General features: G+C 33.4%; 2 protein-coding genes across 2 annotated transcripts; both read left to right on the forward strand.

The window, feature by feature from the left end:
• The first annotated feature begins 331 nt into the window (after positions 1-331).
• Positions 332-6,048, forward strand: LOC115989566 (protein NRT1/ PTR FAMILY 4.5-like). The gene is made up of 5 exons (XM_031113325.1): positions 332-1,620; positions 2,219-2,662; positions 2,916-3,043; positions 3,206-3,353; positions 5,319-6,048. The coding sequence occupies exons 1-5, from the start codon at positions 1,609-1,611 to the stop codon at positions 6,006-6,008; spliced, it is 1,422 nt and encodes a 473-aa protein (XP_030969185.1). The 5' UTR covers positions 332-1,608; the 3' UTR covers positions 6,009-6,048.
• Positions 6,049-16,774: 10,726 nt separating this feature from the next.
• On the forward strand, positions 16,775-18,952 carry LOC115992397 (cyclic phosphodiesterase-like). The gene is made up of 3 exons (XM_031116586.1): positions 16,775-17,332; positions 17,595-17,649; positions 18,599-18,952. The coding sequence occupies exons 1-3, from the start codon at positions 17,030-17,032 to the stop codon at positions 18,802-18,804; spliced, it is 564 nt and encodes a 187-aa protein (XP_030972446.1). The 5' UTR covers positions 16,775-17,029; the 3' UTR covers positions 18,805-18,952.
• The last annotated feature ends 983 nt before the right edge of the window (positions 18,953-19,935 follow it).

The raw sequence follows: 19,935 nt of genomic DNA on the forward strand, positions 1-19,935 counted from the left end.
ATAAGATAATTTATTTTATTTTATTTATATATACAACAAAGAGGTGGTTTTATATATAAATTTTTCAACCACTTCTCTTAGCCTCATTTTAAATATCGAATTTATACGCACGACATAATTATTATACTTAGTTACCTACATGATATATACATTTGCACTATCATTGACATGTAGATTTTACAAAACATGATATATATTGCACGAGTTCAACATGACTTCCGAGACATGACACCTTGATGAGAGAATGTTCTTAATGCACAATTAAACACAAATTAATCACTCTTCATAATTTTCGTCTTGTGAAAGTACTATTGGTCCCTTTCATCCAAAGTCTTGGCTAAAATTAGTCTCCAAAATACTTTGCTAAATTACCGCTTGTGTCCCCTGTTGCAGCCCCTTTTGGTTTTGAGAACATGGCAACTTTAGCTCTGGCTGTGAACTTGACGACATATTTCAATCTGGTGATGCACTTGGAATTAGCCGATGCAGCTAATGAGCTAACCAACTTCTTGGGCGCTAGTTACATACTGTCTATCTTGGTAGCTATTCTTGCAGACACTTACATCGGCAGATATAAAGCTGTTCTCATTGGAGGATGCCTCGAGTTAGTGGTATGCTTGCAAATCCTCCATCCAACCTCATCATCAAATGATATAGTGATATTAATAACAATCTTTGATAATTAAAAATTTTAGGTATCTTAATTAAAAGTTTAGTAATAATTAAGAGTGATTAGTAACATACCTTGCTCTCCTTTATAAGGATAATCAAGATTTAAATTCTCCATTCTCATTGTTGTAACTATCAAGTTTGTTAAGTTGTAACTTCCATATATTTAGTGTTGGCTTATTCCGTGTCAATTTGATTGAATTTTCATGTTTAATATCTTGTATTCATGGGCTTTGTTTTGTATTTGGTTTGGGTGTTAAAAAAAATGCTACTAAAAAGCCATTGAGACACAATTCACGGATCCCTAGGAATGTCACACTCTTGAATTGGTTTACAAATTTGTAAATGAATACCGAGAAATTTGTAAAACAGTCCACTAATTTCATACTCTTGAAATGATATATATAAATTGAGAAATTTGTAAAATGGTCACTTTGCTATTCCATCCCTTCCCCCACATTTATATATCCTTCCATCTCCTACGAATTTTACCCTAAGCACTCACTTCAAAGTTGAGAGAATTGAATCTATCCTTGTGAGAGCCAAACACCATTAGTTCTCTAGACTTTTCCCACTCACCGTTGACAATTCTTTGAGAGAAGATCAGATTCTTCACACCCATCATTACCTAAGTTTTGTGAGTGTTGTTTGGACCTTTGGGAACCATTGGAGCTAGCCAAATTTCAGCCTTGGAGGCTTGAAGGTGCAACCAAGCTTGGTTGCGGGATCCAAGAGCTAAGTTAGAGAAAGGACTCAACATAGTCAGTTGTGAAAAGTGAAGCTTAGAGGGCTCAAATACAAGGGTAACTTTAAGCTTGGAGGGATTTTTGTAAATCTATAATGCGCAACTATATATACTTAATGGATCAGTTCAGTGGTGGAGCCGCAGAGAGATATTTTCACCGAGTACTCTAGTTCTCCTCTTCGATAACATATCTAATGTTATCTTGGGTATGTTTCTCTTTACTTACTTCCCTTTATCTTTATTGATTCGCTTAATATTCGTATTCATGCAATTGTTAGCATCCATGTTTAGTTCAATCAATTAATTGCGTACACTAGGTCTTAATTGATAAATTAATTGTAATTAGCTTAGCCATAATTAATTCAGCCATAGTTAATTAGGTAATTTCTATATAAAAACAAATCCACACCTTAACTAATTAGGGAAAAAAAGAGTAAATATAATCATTTAACAAAGGGTCTATGTTTTTTAGGGGGAAAAAAGTAGAAGAAAGAAAGGAAGGGTCTTGTTAGCAAATGTCATACAAATACGGATTGAGGAATAATAAATTTTCTAATATGAATTGAAATGAACACTTTTTGAAAAGAAAAATACACCTGTCAATTAATACTTCATTAAATGGGTGCTAGTGATCCTATGGCTTTGTTCTCCAAAAAAACAGTCATCCAAATGATTTTCAGTTTCTATTTTATGTTCAAGAAAACGAGACCATGATATGGACTATATATGGAGGACCTGTGATTTCAGTAGAGAAAATTAACTAATTTTATAGAATTTTTATATTTGTTGGGAATGTTTGTCCAGGCACTAGTATTACTAGTAATACAAGCTCACTATCCCAAGCTGAAGCCCCCACCTTGCAATGTCTTTGACCCAACTTCTCACTGTGAGAAAATTGGTGGTATCAGTGTTGTCCTCCTCTATTTTGCTCTATATTTGCCTGCTGCTGGGTCTGCAGGAATCAAAGCTGTTTTACCATCACATGGTGCGGATCAATTTGATGAAAAGGACCCAAAAGAAAAAAAGCAGATGTCCAGCTTCTTCAACTGCCTTCTATTAGCAGCATGTATTGGTGGTGCTATCAGCTTAACACTAAGTGTGTGGATCCAAGATCATAAAGGGTGGGACTGGGGCTTTGGGATCTCTTCCATTGCCATACTCTTTGCTATTATCGTCTTTGCCATAGGATTGCCAATGTACAGGATACAAGTTATTCAACGAACTAACGCCATTATTGAAATTATACAGGTTTGTGTACTTAGTTAAGCCTTAGCAATCAAAATCTTCCTACTTGTCATGAAATTATTTAGTACACTCGATATACCATACACTCCTCTTATATAATAATTAATGAGCCTTATGTTAGGGTTACAGACATGGGACTTATCCTTACGTAGAGAAAAATGTAGTACACTAGGTGTATAGAATAATTTCTATGGATACTTCCAACTAAGTCATGGTCTAATCTAAAAAGGTTTGTTTACTTGCTGCATTTTTTAAGGTGTATGTTGCAGCCATTCGTAACAGAAATCTTGACCTTCCAGAGGACCTCACAAAGCTCTATGACATTGATCATGACCATGAAGCTGCTATGGAAACAGAATTTTTACCTCACAGAGACATTTTCAGGTTCATCCCAATATTGACAAAAATTATGCCTTTTTTCTTTTTCCCCATTTACCTGATATGTAAAATTTACACAATATATGTATAAAATTTATATCCATATCCAGCCTCCAATATTTTAACACCTTTGCCTTAACATTCCATGCTAAAATTAATCATATGCAGATTTTTAGACAAAGCAGCCATCCAACATGGTAGTCTAGTAGAGGCTCCAAATCCATGGAAACTATGCAGGGTCACTCAAGTTGAAAATGCCAAAATAATACTAGGCGTGCTTCCAATATTTTGTTGCACAATTATCATGACCCTTTGTGTGGCTCAGCTCAGTGGCGACTCTAGAAATTTTTTTCAGGGTGTTCCCAACAAGTATAAATTACACAATTTATTAACAACAATAAAAATAAAAAAAAAAACACGCAAATATATAAAGTTTACAATTGTCTTTTACGTTGTTTTCTTATCAAATATTTGTCCATAATTCTAGTAAAAGAATAAATAATAAACTATAAGTTCATTTGAAATATTAACAAAATTATTAATTATTGTTGTTTAGTTGTTTCATTAATTTGTTTGTCTTTTATAAACTATAATTTGTTATATTGTTGTTTCATTAATTATAAAATTATTAATTGTTGTTTAGCCTAACATAATTTAATTTGTTTGTCTTTTATAATGTGTTAGTTAATTAAATTATTAATTATTGTTTATTAGTTACTTCTCCCAATTAATTATTGGTTAATTAAATTATTATTTATTAGTTGCACTAGCACACACCCCATGTGCATTAATTACTTCCCCCAATTCAAATATCCCACCTCGACCCCATGTCCCCATCCACCCCCCCCCCCCTCTCACTTAGACAAGCCCCATAGCCCCCAATCACAAAAGTCAATAAAAAAAAATTCATAATCACAAATCACAATACACTGAAAGACAATTAATTGTATCTCACCAACACCAACGGATAAAGTAAAAAACAAGGGCAAATATTAATAAAGTGATAAGATAAAGCTAAGCAATCAGATAAAGTCTCAAAGAGAGAGACTCTCATTTGCTTTCAGTCTTCAGATAAAGAGAGAGAGACAGAGAGTCTAAGAGAGAAACCCATACTCATTAATCCATTAACCCGTATATGTAGAGACTAAAGAGAGAAAAAGATGAAATACCTTGAGGCAATACTGTGAATACCGTTTCGAAACCCGTTTCAATTTGTTAATTGGAATGAAATATTTCAGTACCAGATTGGTACCAGACTATTTCGGTGTATCATTTCGAAGTCATCGCAAATAAATAAATAAATAAATATATTATTCATATATATAAAAAATAAAAAATTTAATATATTAGTTTTTTTTTCAACTCTTAGAAAAAGTAAGTCTGCATATGATTATTTTTATAAATAAAATAATAAAATCATTAATGGCATTTTTGTAAATAAAGCCAACATTTTGAGTAATTAAAATCATAGAACCTTCTTGAAATTCACTTTCTCATTTCCCAAATCCACCCACGTGATCCATCCTTTCTCACCTATCCAATTTATTTCAATTGTCTCTCACACTTGTCAATATTCTTTTGAAAGTTTCAGACGACTGGACACCATCACAGCAGTGCATTCTCTCTTTCTCAGTCTCTCATCTTGTTCTTGTTGTTTTTCTTTTCTCAGTTTTTCTTGCTACCACCATTTTTTTTTCTTCAATATTTTAAACTGAGACGAAGACAGTCACGATGTGCTCTGTTGCAGCGTTGCTTGAGGCGGAGGCGCCGTCTGTTGGTTGTTGTCATTGATGTGCTTTGTTCTGGTTTTGCTTTATTTTATGAATCTGTTGCTCTAGTTTCTTTAGGTTAGGTTGTAATAGCGTATATTGAGTTTTGGTTTTTTATTTATTTATTTTTAAATTTTGAGAATCCGTGGGTTTGCTATCATGTTGGGTTTGCTTTACCTTGTTTTTTTTTCTTTAGATTGGATTTGTAATCTGTTGTTTAGGTTTGATGTTGGGCTTTTTTTTCCTTGGTAGGCTTGCTCTTTTACAAATTTTTTGGGCTTTTTTTTTTTTTGCTTGAAAGTGAACAAATAAATTTTTTTATTTTTTTTATTTGAGGGTGTTCCTGATATTTTTTGAAAGCAGGGTGTTCATAATTTTGGTTTAGGGTGTTCCTAATTTTTTTTTTTTTAAGGATAAACAAATAAAAAAAAATTAATTATTATATATAATTTTTTTTTTTTTTCAGGTCAGGGTGTTCCTGGGAACACCCTGGCCTAAACGTGGCGTCGCCACTGGCTCAGCTCCAAACCATCTCAGTCCAACAAGGTCTCACTATGGACACAAGTATCTTTAAATCTTTCCACATCCCACCTGCCTCACTCCCTGTCATCCCAATCTTGTTTATTATCATTATAGTCCCCGTCTATGATCGGATTTTCGTACCCTTTGCGCATAAAATCACTGGCATTCCCAATGGCATCACGCACTTGCAACGTATAGGAGTTGGCCTTATTCTCTCATGCATCTCCATGAACGTGGCTGGCTTCGTGGAAGTGAAGCGAAAGGGTGTAGCAAGAGACCATAATATGCTTGATGCAATCCCAGTCATACAGCCATTGCCTATTAGCACATTCTGGCTATCATTTCAGTACTTCATATTTGGAATTGCAGACTTGTTCACCTACGTGGGGCTTCTTGAATTTTTTTATTCAGAGGCACCAAATGGCCTTAAATCCATCTCAAGTTGTTTCCTTTGGAGCTCCATGGCACTTGGATATTTTTTCAGTACTATACTTATCAAAATAGTTAATGCTTCAACAAAGGATAATACAAGAAGTGGAGGTTGGTTGGCAGGGAATAATATTAATAGGAACCATTTGAACCTCGTCTACTGGTTGCTTTCTCTTTTGAGCTTTTTCAACTTCTTTATATATTTGTTTGTAGCTAAAAGGTACAGGTACAGGCCTACCAATCCTAAATGAGAAAGCCAAGCGGCATGAGGAAAAGAAAACTTAGTCTTAAGTGGTGATATTAATATTATCAAAATGAATATGAAGATTTGGGGTTTTTTATTCGATTTGTGTTTCTATGTCTGTAATTTTTTTTTTTTTTTATTTTATTTTATTTTTTATTGTTTGATATGATTATATTACATATGAAGGGTTTGGGACATGTATGTTGTTCATTGTAAAAATACTTTAAGCACATCTATATATGTTATAAAACTGAATCCTTTAACCTTTTTTTAAGTTATCACAAATTTCCATATCAGCAATATTTAAAAATAAATAAAAAACACCCTTTCTCACCCCAAAAACAAAACCCGATTAGTTGCAAACTCAGTCGAGTCTTCCAAAAACAAAACACCCGATCAAACTCACAAACGCACTCCCATCTCCCTTTTCATCTTCTTCACGCAGTCCCATCTCTCATCTCTTTCAAGCGCAGCCGAAGTTTCTCTTCTGCTTCTCAATTCTCTCTTCACTCTTCACCCTTGCAACCATGGTCAGATTTATTTGAACCCTGAATCTTCATTGCCTTCAATTCACCTGTAGGCTTCCACCTTTGTTTTACGTTGTGTCTTTTTTGTTTTGGTTTGTCTCAGATCCTAAATTCCTAATATGTAGAAAGAAATTTTATGTTTTCAGTTGGGCTGTAGCTGTTGGCAGATAGTTTTTGAAATTACCATGAAGACCAATAAAGAAAACGACATGTAGTATAGATACGAAAATTGGCGTATAAAGCTTTGCAGAACCATGTTCAAAACCTTCAAAAGTACTGGTGCAGTTTTGTTCTGCCCTCCCACCCAAAAAAAAAAAAAAAAAACCTTCAAAAGTACTTCACAAATCTCACTGCGCTCCTTTCTTCTAAAAAAAATCTCTTTTTGGGGTTTCCCTGTTTTGTTTTATTTCTAAGGTAACAAACCTCCTTCCCATAAAATATTTGAAAGCTTTTCCCTTTATTTTTTACTCTATTTCTCTATTGGATTCATGTACTTTTATGTACTTTCAAACTTTATATTACATTGTGTTCAATTGTTAGATGGTACCTTTTTACATATATTGAAATCATTTTCTAATTCTTAATATATTTATAATAAACTAGTTTGTAACCTCATACATATGCAGGAATATACTTAAAAATATATAATAAGATGTATAATATAATTCTTATATATAATTTAAATACTATTAATGGTTATTTTTATATTTTGTTAATTCTTTAAAAGATTTTGTAAGGATATTATTAGGTATAAAATGTAAATTGTCCATTTGATTCATTTATTGTAGGCTTTTTGGTTTTTGTATTTAATAACTCATTTGGATGAATATTTATAATGTGGTCCCACATTTGATTATAAATTAAGAAATAAAACTTTTTAAGAATATATATTTAGGACACATGGCGTAAAATTGAAACTCTAATTTTTTATTTTTTTATTTTTATAGAAAACACACAAACTCTATTAAAAATTAAAAGCAGTAGATAAATCATGGAGAAGAGTCTGTACAAAAAAAAAAAAAAAAAAAAAAAACTCTCTTCAATCCAAATAGAAAAATTAAAGTTGCCTAAAGCATGTTTAACTAACTGGTGAGCAGGTATATTGTCGTTCCTATGAACATGAGAAAATAAAACATTCTGAAACTCAAAAGAGGTAACCAACATCCCATAAATCAGGGCAGCAATTGTTGAAGTAGCATGAGAATTTCCACTAAGAGCATGAATAATATTAAGTGAATCTCCTTCTAGAACAAAGTCCTAAATACGCATATCCTTAGCAAATTCCAAACCAGATTCAAAGGCCTTTGCCTCCAACTTTTTTTTGTTCCTTAAAAATAGCTCCATCTACGTTAACCTTAAAAAAAGGAAAAGCCGGAGGCTCCCATTTTGAAACATGAACTTGAGAAAGCTTCATTGGGACTTCCACAACCACCCAATACTCCACCAGGTAGTGAGTACACCATAGAATCAGTTGCTTCTCATTCTTCCTTAATCCACCATGCTGAACTTCATTCCTATTTGTCTAAAGTGCCCATAAAATTGTGATTGCAACAGCCCAATCTTCACACAACCAATCTACCTTCATCAAGATAAACCATAAGAAATCCATGAAACACCTAAACTGCACAGAGGCAAAGTCATTGAAATTTTGAAATGACATCCATGTTTTGCATGCCTTAGTACATTCCCAACAAAGATGCAGCAAGGATTCCAAATTATCACCACATTCCTCACAACCACCCTCCAATATAACATGCCTATATACTAGATTCGCCTTTGTTGGGAGAATATCATGAGTTGCCCTCCAAATATTGTGTCAAATCTTATAAGGAACTTGGATCTTCTAGAGCTTTTTCCAAAACTGCCTCATGCTATCACCATTCAAGCTTGAAGTAGATTCGATAGGCTTACTCAAATCCATAGCAACTTTGAGGCACTCCTAACGGAAAATAAACCATTTGAAGTCTTTGCCTAGATTTGTTTATCTTCAGGAATTCGAGTACTCAGTGGAATACCTCCTATAATTTCTGCCTCAAAGGGAAGGAAAATACGTTTAAGTAAACTAAAATTCCATCCCTTATCTTCAACATCAATCAGATCACTAACCATAGAGATTTTTGGATAAAGAACTGTAGGGGAGATAACCTTAGATGAATGAGAGTTAGGAATCCACTTATCCTCCCATATCTTGATTTTTTGACCATTGCCAACATTCCATCTCATTCCTTTTCTAACAATTTCTTGGGCTGCATAAATACTTCTCCACACGTATGAAGGTCTATTTCCCAAAGAGGCATGAACAAAATCACAATCTTTAAAATAACGTAGCTTGAAAACTCTATAAACAAGAGTATTATTAGTCATTTGAAGTCTCCAGCCTTGTTTAGCCAAAAGAGCCAAATTAAAAGGCTTCAACATGTTGAAACCCATCCCACCACATGATTTAGGCACACACAACTTCTCCCAACTCAACCACGCCATCTTTCTTTCATCCTGTTTTTGTCCCCACCAAAAATTTCTAATCATACTAGTCAGATTATCACAAAGGGAAACAGAGATTTTGAAGCAGCTCATAGTGTATGTTGGGATAGCTTGAGCAACTACCTTGATCAAAATTTCTTTCCTGGCTTTAGAAAGCAACTTCTCCTTCCATCCAACTAACTATTTTGCCAATTTTTCCTTCATAGCATTAAAAGTATTTCTTTTATTCCTCCCAACTAAAGATGGAAGACCAAGGTATTTTTCGTGTTGTCTAATAATCTGAGCTCCAAACCTTGTCTTAATTTCTTCTTGAAGTTGTTGATCTGTATTGCATGAGAAAAACAAAGAGGTTTTAGCCCTATTCAATTGTTGGCCAAAAGCATCTTCATAAACTTTTAAGACACGATACAAAGAATCACACTTCTCCAAGCTAGCCTTAAAAAAAATAAGACTATCATCTACAAAAAATAAGTGTGAAAGAATAGGAGCACCACAACAAACAACCATCCCTTCCATCTTATACCTTCCTGTACAAATTTTTTAATCAAAGCAAAAAGACCCTTTGCACAAATTAAAAAAAGATAAGGAGACAAAGAACCCATGTCCTGAAGTATCACTTTTATAGTTTCAAATTGCTATCCCTTAACTTTATGATTTTAAGGCAAATTGAAATAACAAGAACCTAACACTATTTTTTTTTTTTTTCTAATTTTAGTTTCTCTCAGCTTCACCTATTATTATATATATGGGGTTTTTGTGTGTAGGTTTATTTTTCTTTTGTATATTTGTTTGGTTAGTGAGAAAAACATAAGCAAATGAAAATTGAATCTAAAGGTTGGATTTTTAAGTGTTATGTTGCTTTAGTTTCTTAACCAAAGAACCCATGTCTCGGGTTATTACTTTTATAGTTTCAAATTGCTATCCCTTAACTCTATGATTTTAAGGCAAATTGAAATAACAAGACCCTAACACTATTTTTTTTTTCTATTGTCTTTTGAACTTAGTAGATGCTTTTGGATTGGTGTTTGTATTCCAATTTTGTTAATAATATTATTATTTGAAGATTTTTCCAATACCTCAATAAGCAATAAATCCAACAATCATAATTGTTTCCATTGCCAGATTCCAAGTCATGCTCCTTAAAATCACAACACATATGCCACATTTTATTGTTATTAAATCCATTCCGTTTCGGCTGGAATGGCCGAAATATCTCGTACCGGGATGCAATCCGGAACGGTAATACCACCCGTTCCACCTCGGGTCTAATTCCGACCAGTTTCGAGTCATTTCGGCCATTCCGGCAAACATTTCGGCCGAAATGTAAATTTCGGCCGGTACCAGCTTTTAGAAGAAAAAAAAGGAAAAAGAAAAATCCCTAAACTGACAAACTCATTAGCACAGCATGTCATTACCTAGTGACGATCGCCTAAAAAAAAAACCCAGCCATCACAGAGGTCACCCTTTCTCTTCTTCGCTTCGTCTTAGACTCTCTGCTAGTCTGCTCTTCTTTCCTTTTTTACTTTAGTTTTTGCTTTGTCAAGTTTTTGTTTTGTTTCACATTTGTGTTTGCCTTGTAGACTTATAGTTTGCTGACCCCACCCACGTGACAAAGTTTTGGAAATGACAAAACTCAAAAAGGCTGACAAAAGAGTTTGATTCAAACTTATATTTGTTGAGTCTTACCTGTCCCCAACATGATATATATATATATATATATATATATATATATATATATATTGTACTGTTTTTGGTTGTTATTTTTAATTTTTTAATTACATATTTATGTTTTAATATTCTAAAACAGTAATTGTTATGTAATAATTAAATGATTTGTGTTTTCTAAGATTTACTTATTTGGATCAATAATTTTATGTTGTATAAGAAAATATAAATATATATTATTTTTAATTTTAATTTTTTTAGAAACCCCGAAACACCTTGAAACAGTACACCGAAATAGACCAGTATCGAAATATTTTGTTCCACTAGACAAACTGAAACGGTATTCATAACATTGCCACATTTTTATATCATATAATTTCAGCAAAATAATTCATAGCCGTAATTGCGGAAGGGAGATGATGATAGATGAGAATTGAAGGTTCATAGTAGTTGAAATATGGAATTTAGAATTTCAGCAATATGATTTGAGTATTGGATCGTACAATGCATTTTTCGCTTACTTATCAAAAAGGATATAAGTGCAATTTCTGAAATTTAGAATAGCGGTTTGTTATCATTTTTCTTTACAAAATGAAGACAACAGGAAATTTGTTATAGATTTTTTAGTTTGTCATAGATATATGTTTGCAAATGAGTTTGTTTGCTTTTATATTTCTGTCTAATTCATTTATCCCTAGGATTTTTCCACCAAGAAGGTTTTTCTTTTTTGGTGATTTTTATTGGCTTTGCTTACACCAAGTGATGTTTGTATGCAATTCTCTTAATCAAATGATTCGATAAATCCATATAGAGTATAGACATTTTAAGTGGAATTTCATAGTGGGTTCATGTGATTGTGTTTGAAATTGTAATTTTAAGATGAATTTGCTTAATTTTGGTTGCTCAAATTTATTTTTTTCAAAAGAATTTTCCACAATGATACTTGTAGGGGCCCGAGGACTAAGGAAGGGTACAAAAAGCTGTGGTTGTCACTACAAAGGCATTGTGAGCCCAAAGAGGGAATCTACCCAAGGATAGGAGGAGAAGAGACAAAAGACTTCTGAGAAGTCCGAATGAGGAGGATGGGATTTAGAGAAAGAATCGTGGTAGCTGAAGGAATTTTTCAGTGAAAGTTCACCTATTGCCTCCGCATTAAATGACTGGCAACAAATTTATTAGCTGCATTGATGAGAAAGTGACCTGAACAGTGGAATTCACAACTAAGCAGCTCCTTCTACCACTTTCAGCAGAAGTTTAAAGGGACAAGTGTCAGAGAAAGACTCTGGGTAAGTGGGGATGAAGGGCCAAGATGCAATGTGCTGAGGAGTATATAAGGAAAGGGAACTTCCAGGTGAAAGGGGATGGAGGAAAAAATACTCTAGGTATAGAAAGTAGAACAAGAACATTGAGAGAAAGAAAGTGAACAGTGTACCATTCAGTGTAAGAACTATTGTCGAGGGGCGGCTTTTATGCATAGCCACATGTCTTCCGCTAGAGGTGTGACTTTGCTAAACCCGGATTTGCTTTGGGGAGTCCAATTCGGAACTCAATATTGGGCCGCATAGACCAATGGCTTCCGGTGCATTTTTAACCCTACAAAATAGATAAAGCCTAAAATCTTAGAATCATGGTAATTGTTGAAATAAATAAATAATATATTTAACTGAATAACTTTTATTAAATGATTAGTTGAACATCATTATTATGTTTATTAAGTGATGTCAAATATTAAAATTAATTAATTAGGTGTCATATGTCCAGTAATGGGATGAGTCCAAAATAATTCATATCCTGCTGTGGTTCATGGTTCATGTTTAACATAATAAGGTATGTCCAGCAATGATCTATGTCTAAATAATGTATGTTAAATAGTTTATATCCAGTTGTGGTTTATGTTCGAATAATATATGTTAATTAGTTGGTCCAGTTGTGTTTCATGTCCAAATAATATATGTCCAGTGGTAGTTCATGTCCAAATGGTATATGTCCAGCGGTAGTTTTATATCCAAATAATATATGTTGGGTAGTAATATGGATTCAATTTATTAATATATATGTTTATTAAATGAAGCATTAGTGAATCCATATTTATTAAATAGTAAGTTAATATTAAAGTAATTTGCATCCAGCGGTACAATAATAATGAATTAACATATACTTAATAATGTAATCTTGAAGATAGAGAAATATTGACTTATCTTGTGTGTTTCTGACTCCAACTGTACAGCATCACTTTGTTTTTTATATGATTTGTGGCTCCAACTGTATAGCGTTAATGAGCTGATAACATTCTAGCGGCAAAATAATATGAGTACAAAAGTACATTGATAATAAATTAAAATATACTCAATAGTATAATTTTGGATATAAAAAATATAATGACTTATCTTCACAGTTTGTAGCTCCAGCCATATAATATCAGTAGACTTATAACATTTCAGCAGCATGAGAAAATGAGTCTAGCAGTGCGGTATGATATTATGAGTCCTTTCATGGTGACTTCATAATTGAAAGGGAAAAATGGGTGCAATTGGAGGGAGAGAGAATATGTTTAGCCGTGTGCATAGGTTGGTTAAGTTTATCCCCTTTATCATGCACTTAAATGATTTTCCTCATGTAATGTTATTTTAGTTTTTAGTCAAGTATAAGTGATATTGCCTTCCATAAGAATGACTTATAATTTTATAATTTTGTGTCTTTCATAAGAATAGCTTTAAGTATTAGAAATGTATGTCTTCAATGAGAATGACTTTGATATGAAGTCTTTATGCCTTTTAGGAGAACGGCCTTAGTATTGATGTTCATATGTCTTTCATGAGAAGGACTTTTGTAATATGTTCTTGGAAGAGTGTTTGGTATCTTTTAAGATGTACGGAGATGGTAAGAAATAGATATGTTTTGTGAGATATGGTGTTTGTAAGATAGGTTAGAAACATATGTGAGAAGTATGTATGGATAGTTTGTGAGAAATCTATTTGTAAAATATATGAAAGTATGAGATAGATAATATGAAGGTTAAATATAGTAAATACATGAGATTATAGATGCTGCTAGAGTTAGGGGGAGAGTTAGTATAGAACTTTTTATGTTAGGGGGAATGTGTATATCTTTTTGAGGGATGTAGTGAGGTTCATATGTACTTTTCTTTCCTTTTAGTTACATTAGCCTCTTGTACACCGGTCTTGTGACCATTTATTGACATACATTGTATTTTATTTTCATATATATGATGATGTATGTTTTTCTTCACCTATCTTTATATGTGTTATTTCTTTTCTATCTTTATACACATGTTTCTTTATGTATGCAATCTTTATTTCTGTTTCACACATGATACCTTGATGAGTTTTGTTTAAGTATTTTAGAAAGACAGGTTGTGAAAGTCTACCGTGCAATGAACTTTCTTCTTGCAACGTTTTTCAAGAGTTTATGTTAGGGATAGATTTATTTTGTAATTCAACAAGTAGTTATGAGTTTAGTGATTTAAGAGTTCTTTCATGATTCATTTGTTGGTTGTGGTTTTGTCATGGATTGCTAAAGAGGGAGATTGTTAGGAACATATTGTATGTAGTTGGCTAATCCTTTGACAAAACACACTTTACTTGTAATTGGGTAGATCTAGGATGAGTTTAGTACTTTAAGAAACAAGTATTCAAGTCAAGTATTCAAGTCATGCAAGTCTAACCAAGAAACAAGTAAAGGAAGTGTTGTTCATTAAAGTTTAACAAAAGTCTCGACAGAATCCTTTCTATCGAGAATTACTGTTGAAACTCGACAAAAACTCGACACAAGCTGTATCTATTGAGAATTACAAAATCAAATTTTCCAGATCTAATTACATGCATACTCCTATGTATTTGTGTAGGGTTTCTTTTTTCACAACTCTAGACATATATAAGGATTATTTTAAGGGTCGTCACAAAATGATGCAAAGTGATGAAAAGTGAGGCGATGATAATTCATGCAGAAATTGCTCTAGTTCACTATTCTCTCTGTAGAAGCTACTGTGCGTCTTTACGCCATGGGTTTTATTACCAAAGAGCTTCTTGATCTTCATTGTTGATGAACTGAAAAACTTTACAGCCAACATCTTCCTCAAGTTGGTGTGTTAGTCATATACTGGGATTTGTGCATTGAACTGAGAGATTGTTGCTACAATACAAGTCCAATTAGGTATTGGGGTAAGGATTCAACTGTAGGTTGGTATTAGGTACTAAGATTTCTTATACTTGTAACCGCTTATAATTGATAATAGTGGATTCTCGAAAGTAGTGACCTTAAATTCACCCGGTAGGATTTTGCCTCAATGGTTTTCTCCATTCGTAAACAAATCACCTATATCAAGTTTATTTTCCACTGCATTTAGTTATTTGGTGATTTGTTTGTGCTACCACGCTATTACATGTAATTTGACTAATTAATTAACTTGGGTAAGTAATTAATTTGCAAAGAGGTCAATTCATTTTAACCCAACAAATGGAATGCAAAATACTATCATAGTTCCTTTTGTTGTGCTTCAACATGGAGATTCTCTTATAACCCTCATTCTTTCTATCTCATTCATAGATGATTACTTAGTTTTTATTTATTTATTATAGATGAGTACAAATTGTCATTATTTTATTGTTTTTGTCTCATTCATAGATGATTACTTATTTATTTATTGTAGATGAGTACAAAATTGTCATTATATTATTGTAATTTTTATAAATCTTTCTAATTGGGAAATGTCTCCAAGCCCACTCAAAGTTACCCGGTTAGCTTTGATACTATTTGTGACAAACTAAAAAAAAAAAATGCTAACCACATATACGCTATACTTTTAAAGGACTAATTGAGGTTCACTATTGTTGTTCATATATCTCAGATCAACCTAGTATTACATGCCCCCATCACAACAATTGAAAATTTGACAACAATAACAACAATAATGTTCTTATCAAGAAAAAAAAAAAAAAAAAAAAAAAAAAAAAAAAAAAAAAAAAACACCTTAGTGTAAAATATAAATATTTCTACAAACATACTACACAAAACTTATTCATAATTCATAAGCAAATAAAATAAAATTAAGACACTTAAAATAAATGCCCATTTATAATAAAATTCCATCATAATTTAGAATTTTTTTGAAAAATGTATTTGGATTTGTATTTAAAAATTAAAATGGATCGTGATACTTAGAAACCTAAGGCCCGTTTGGTTTTGTTATTTAAACAACAATTTTCATTGTTTAAACACCATTATATGTATTTCCATAACACTTTTCACTCGCACATATTTTTACAACACTTAAATAACGTTATTAGAAATCTCTTATCAAAACAGCCGTAATCACCCCAATACACCTTTTTCTCCCTCTTATTTTTCTTGATCAATTATTGTCCAAGCCCATAAGTTTTTTTTTTTTTCCCCTACGTCTAATTCCTTCCCCGAAGTCCATCAAAGTCTTTTATAAAGTTTTCTTTTAAGTCCATTTTTCTTGCCAAAGCCCAATTACAACGTTCACTCATTTTCCTGGTCTTGTCCCTTGTTTCATTTCTTTTGTAGGCTTGATCCATATTTACATAGCTCATTCTCACTCTCTTATAATGGGCTTATATCAACGGCCCACAGGTGTTGACCACTTTCCTATTCATGGAATGCGTCGTATTTTTTTTTTTTTTTTTTTGAAATGGATTGCCTAGTTCTTTTAAAGCCTAGGGCAACTCAAAAAAAAAAAATAAATAAATAAAGTAAAATAAAATAAGGGCAACTCAAAATCTCATTACTTACAGACATTCTACATTGAGTTTTAACATTATTATATTTTAAAAAAAAAAATACTGTAATTCTATCAAAAATTAATATATCTTTTCAAAACTAATAAAATAAATATATATATTCATTACAAGGTAACGTTACATACACAATAACTTTCGCATCATTTTTTAACAACAATTAAATTTGCAAGCTTTTAAAAAACGGCTCACTGCGATTTAATATTTGTGGATGATTTTATGAATTAAAAGATGATAGACTTGAAGGCATATACGATACGGATATACCCATTACCTATTCATGTGCCGCTCCACTTATGATGCCACATAACTCTCTCAATGTCAAATTCCGACTTTAAAAAATTGCTTACAAGTTACGTACAAAACCGAAGCACACAAAAACCTCTATATTCGACACAACAGATAATCAAAAACACCCAAAACCCCACCACCATTTTTTTTTTTTTTTTTTTGTTCCACCTCAAATTTCTGTTTCTGTTTCTGAAAAAACCAACAAATCAGTCTCTTCCTTATTTGCATCAAAACCCACTTCCTCTTCTTCTTCTTATTCTAGTACTTCGACCTTAATATTCGATCTCATGGCAACCTCCCAACAAGTAGAGCCAGAGAAGCACGTGTACTCGGTTTGGGCTGTCCCACCTGATGACGTGGCGGCCAGGCTGAGGAAGCTGATGGATAGCCTTGGGTCCGAGTTCGGTGGGCCCAAATTCGAGCCCCACATAACTGTTGTTGGGGCCGTCAGTTTGACACCGGAAGATGCGGTTGAGAAGTTCAGATCAGCCTGTGAAGGCCGCAAGGCCTACACTGCCACCGTTGATCGTGTGGCTACGGGCACTTTCTTTTATCAGTGTGTTTTCCTTCTCATACATCCTACCACTGAGGTCACTTTTTTTTTTTTTTAATTTTTTATTAATTGCTATATCTTTTAATCAATGTATTTTCGGGTATTGATTCTATCGCACTCATAATTATGTATCACGTATTTGAATAAAAATATATGTATATTAATGTGGATAATGTGTATGAGAGTGTATGGACGCAGATTTTGGTTTCAATTTTAATAAGTTTTTGTCCTTTTCTTTTGTTGGTTTTAATTGGGGCACTGATTCTAAGATGGGATTATATTTTTGTGTTTTGTTTCAGGTAGTGGAGACTAGTGCACACTGCTGTGGTCATTTTGGATACAAGAACTCGACTCGTAAGTTAGTGTTTTTTATGTATCTGCAACTTGTTCTTCCATTGTTTGGACATATTTATATAAAATGGAATTAGGACTCTAATTGGGAGAGTGCATAAATTTCGGATGAAATTTAGTTTGGGACTTGAAGTTTGGATCATGTGGTGAAAAAAAGTATGCAAAAATTTCATGACAGATAATTTTTGAAGTCCCCTAATGATGGTAATCTGGAAACTTGAAAATTATGTAAGGAAATCATACAACTCTTATCTCTTATGCCTCAGGAAATATATATATGTCAACAGGGGACTAGTCCCATTTTCTGGTTACAGATTGATATCTAGAATATACATATAAGGAGTGTGATTTAGGAGGACATAAATGCTATTACTCATAATTATCCTTAAATCTTACAATGTCCTTGTTAATTAGTAACTTGATGTGGCACACAGATAATCATGCATTGCTAGTGCACCTAAGCACAAGTTTGTCACCTCTGTTTTAGTGAATAGTTGGTTGTTTTGGACCTATTGGTGGAGAAATTATAAGGTTGTCATGGACAAATAACATGGTCTACCGATCTATTAAAAGACTTCCACATGTTTAAAATTGCTGAGTCAACTACTCAGCAATTTTAAACAAGTGGGAGTCTTTTAATGGAATATGGGACAAATGACGTGGTCCACCATGAGGACTATATAATTTCTCCTATTGGTGCTTGTTTCAGTTGTTTGTCTTGAAGAAACTATCCTTCTCATTCTTTTTTAAGCCTGGGCTTTTGCATTTATGAAACACGCATTTGCTTCCTCTGATGTGCAATTGGTGGCTCAACCTTCCAGAAATGAGATTTTCATTATATAGAAAGCGAAAGTGTGGAATTTTATGTTATTTTCTTCTATGGGGACATTAGGAAATGGATTTTTGGGTTGTGAGGCTCCCTGTATTCATGATTGGGCTGTATAATGTGCAGCTTACATGCCACATTTGAGCCTCCTTTATGCGGATCTGACAGAGGATGAGAAGAAAAAAGCTCAAGAAAGAGCTAGTATCCTTGATGAAAGCATTAACAGTTTGAGCTTCCAAGTTAATCGCCTTGCATTATACAGAACAGACACTGAGGACAAAACTCTCGAATCCTGGGAGAAAATTTCTGAATGCTTCCTTAGCCCAAATTAGCTTCTTCTTCGACATGTTTATAGTTTGTAATAAGTATCATGGTGTACTTTGAGCTTTTTACTATGTAACAAGAATTATTATACTGTTCTTCTAACTCTTCTTACTTTTGGTTTATAATAAGAATTGCATGTTCTGGTGTTCTTCTGCCCCTGCTAATGCTGTCTCAGTTGTATCGCAATTTCCCAATTTTGTAATTCAATTTCTCAGTTGTCTCAGTTGGATTGTAATTAAATTAATATTTTTATCAAGTTAGAAATCATAGGAGAAGAAGATAAAAACAAAAAAATTATATTTTTTTTTTAAATCTAAAAAAATTTGATTTTACTAATTTAGTCAAATAAGTTCTATAATTGCAAGGAAAAAAAAAAAAAAAACCGGTTTTATGGTGATGGCTCAAGAGTAAAAATAATCAATGCATAAATTGGTATTGGAAGAATGGTGACCTTTTAAAGATTCAAAAAATTCAGGAATTAAATTTCCAAAATTTGGCAATTTAAAACCAAAAAAAAAATAAAAGATTAATGAAATTATTAACCCTATTGACCTTCAAAACTTGCCTATGCCATAAGTAGGGCTGTCCACGGGTCGGTTCGGGTAGATTTTGTGCCCAACCCGGAACCGATCTGATCACTTCGGGTCTCCTAAAAATGGATCCACCGCCAACCCGCCGACGGTAACGATTTGGGTGGTCGGACGTCAAAGTTTTCCGGTTGGTTTTCGGTCGGGCTCGGATTGTGCAAATCGCGTCGGATTTTTGCCGAAATCTGCTTATTTTTGCCGGATCTGACAGGATTTCGAAGAGATCTTGGCTGATCTCAACGAGATTAGGCCGAACTTGAAGAGATCTTGGCAGATCTCAACAAGATCAGGCCCGATCTCGAAGAGATCCGGCGAGATCTCGAAGAGATCAGGCCAGATCTCGACGAGATCTCACCAAATCTCGATAGATCGGACAAGATCATACCGGCGAACTACTTCAATCGGCAAAGAAAGTTATTTCCGATGTGTTTTTCGATCGAGTCGGTTGAAATCGGTTTTCCATGCTCTAACCCGTCAACCGACCCGCCGGTCTTGAATTTTGGGATCGGAGATCCGTCGCCAACCGTCGCCGGCGTTGGGTCGGCCAGTTCT

The sequence above is a fragment of the Quercus lobata genome, chromosome 5 (assembly GCF_001633185.2).
Source record: "Quercus lobata isolate SW786 chromosome 5, ValleyOak3.0 Primary Assembly, whole genome shotgun sequence".
NCBI classification, from domain to species: Eukaryota; Viridiplantae; Streptophyta; class Magnoliopsida; order Fagales; family Fagaceae; genus Quercus; species Quercus lobata.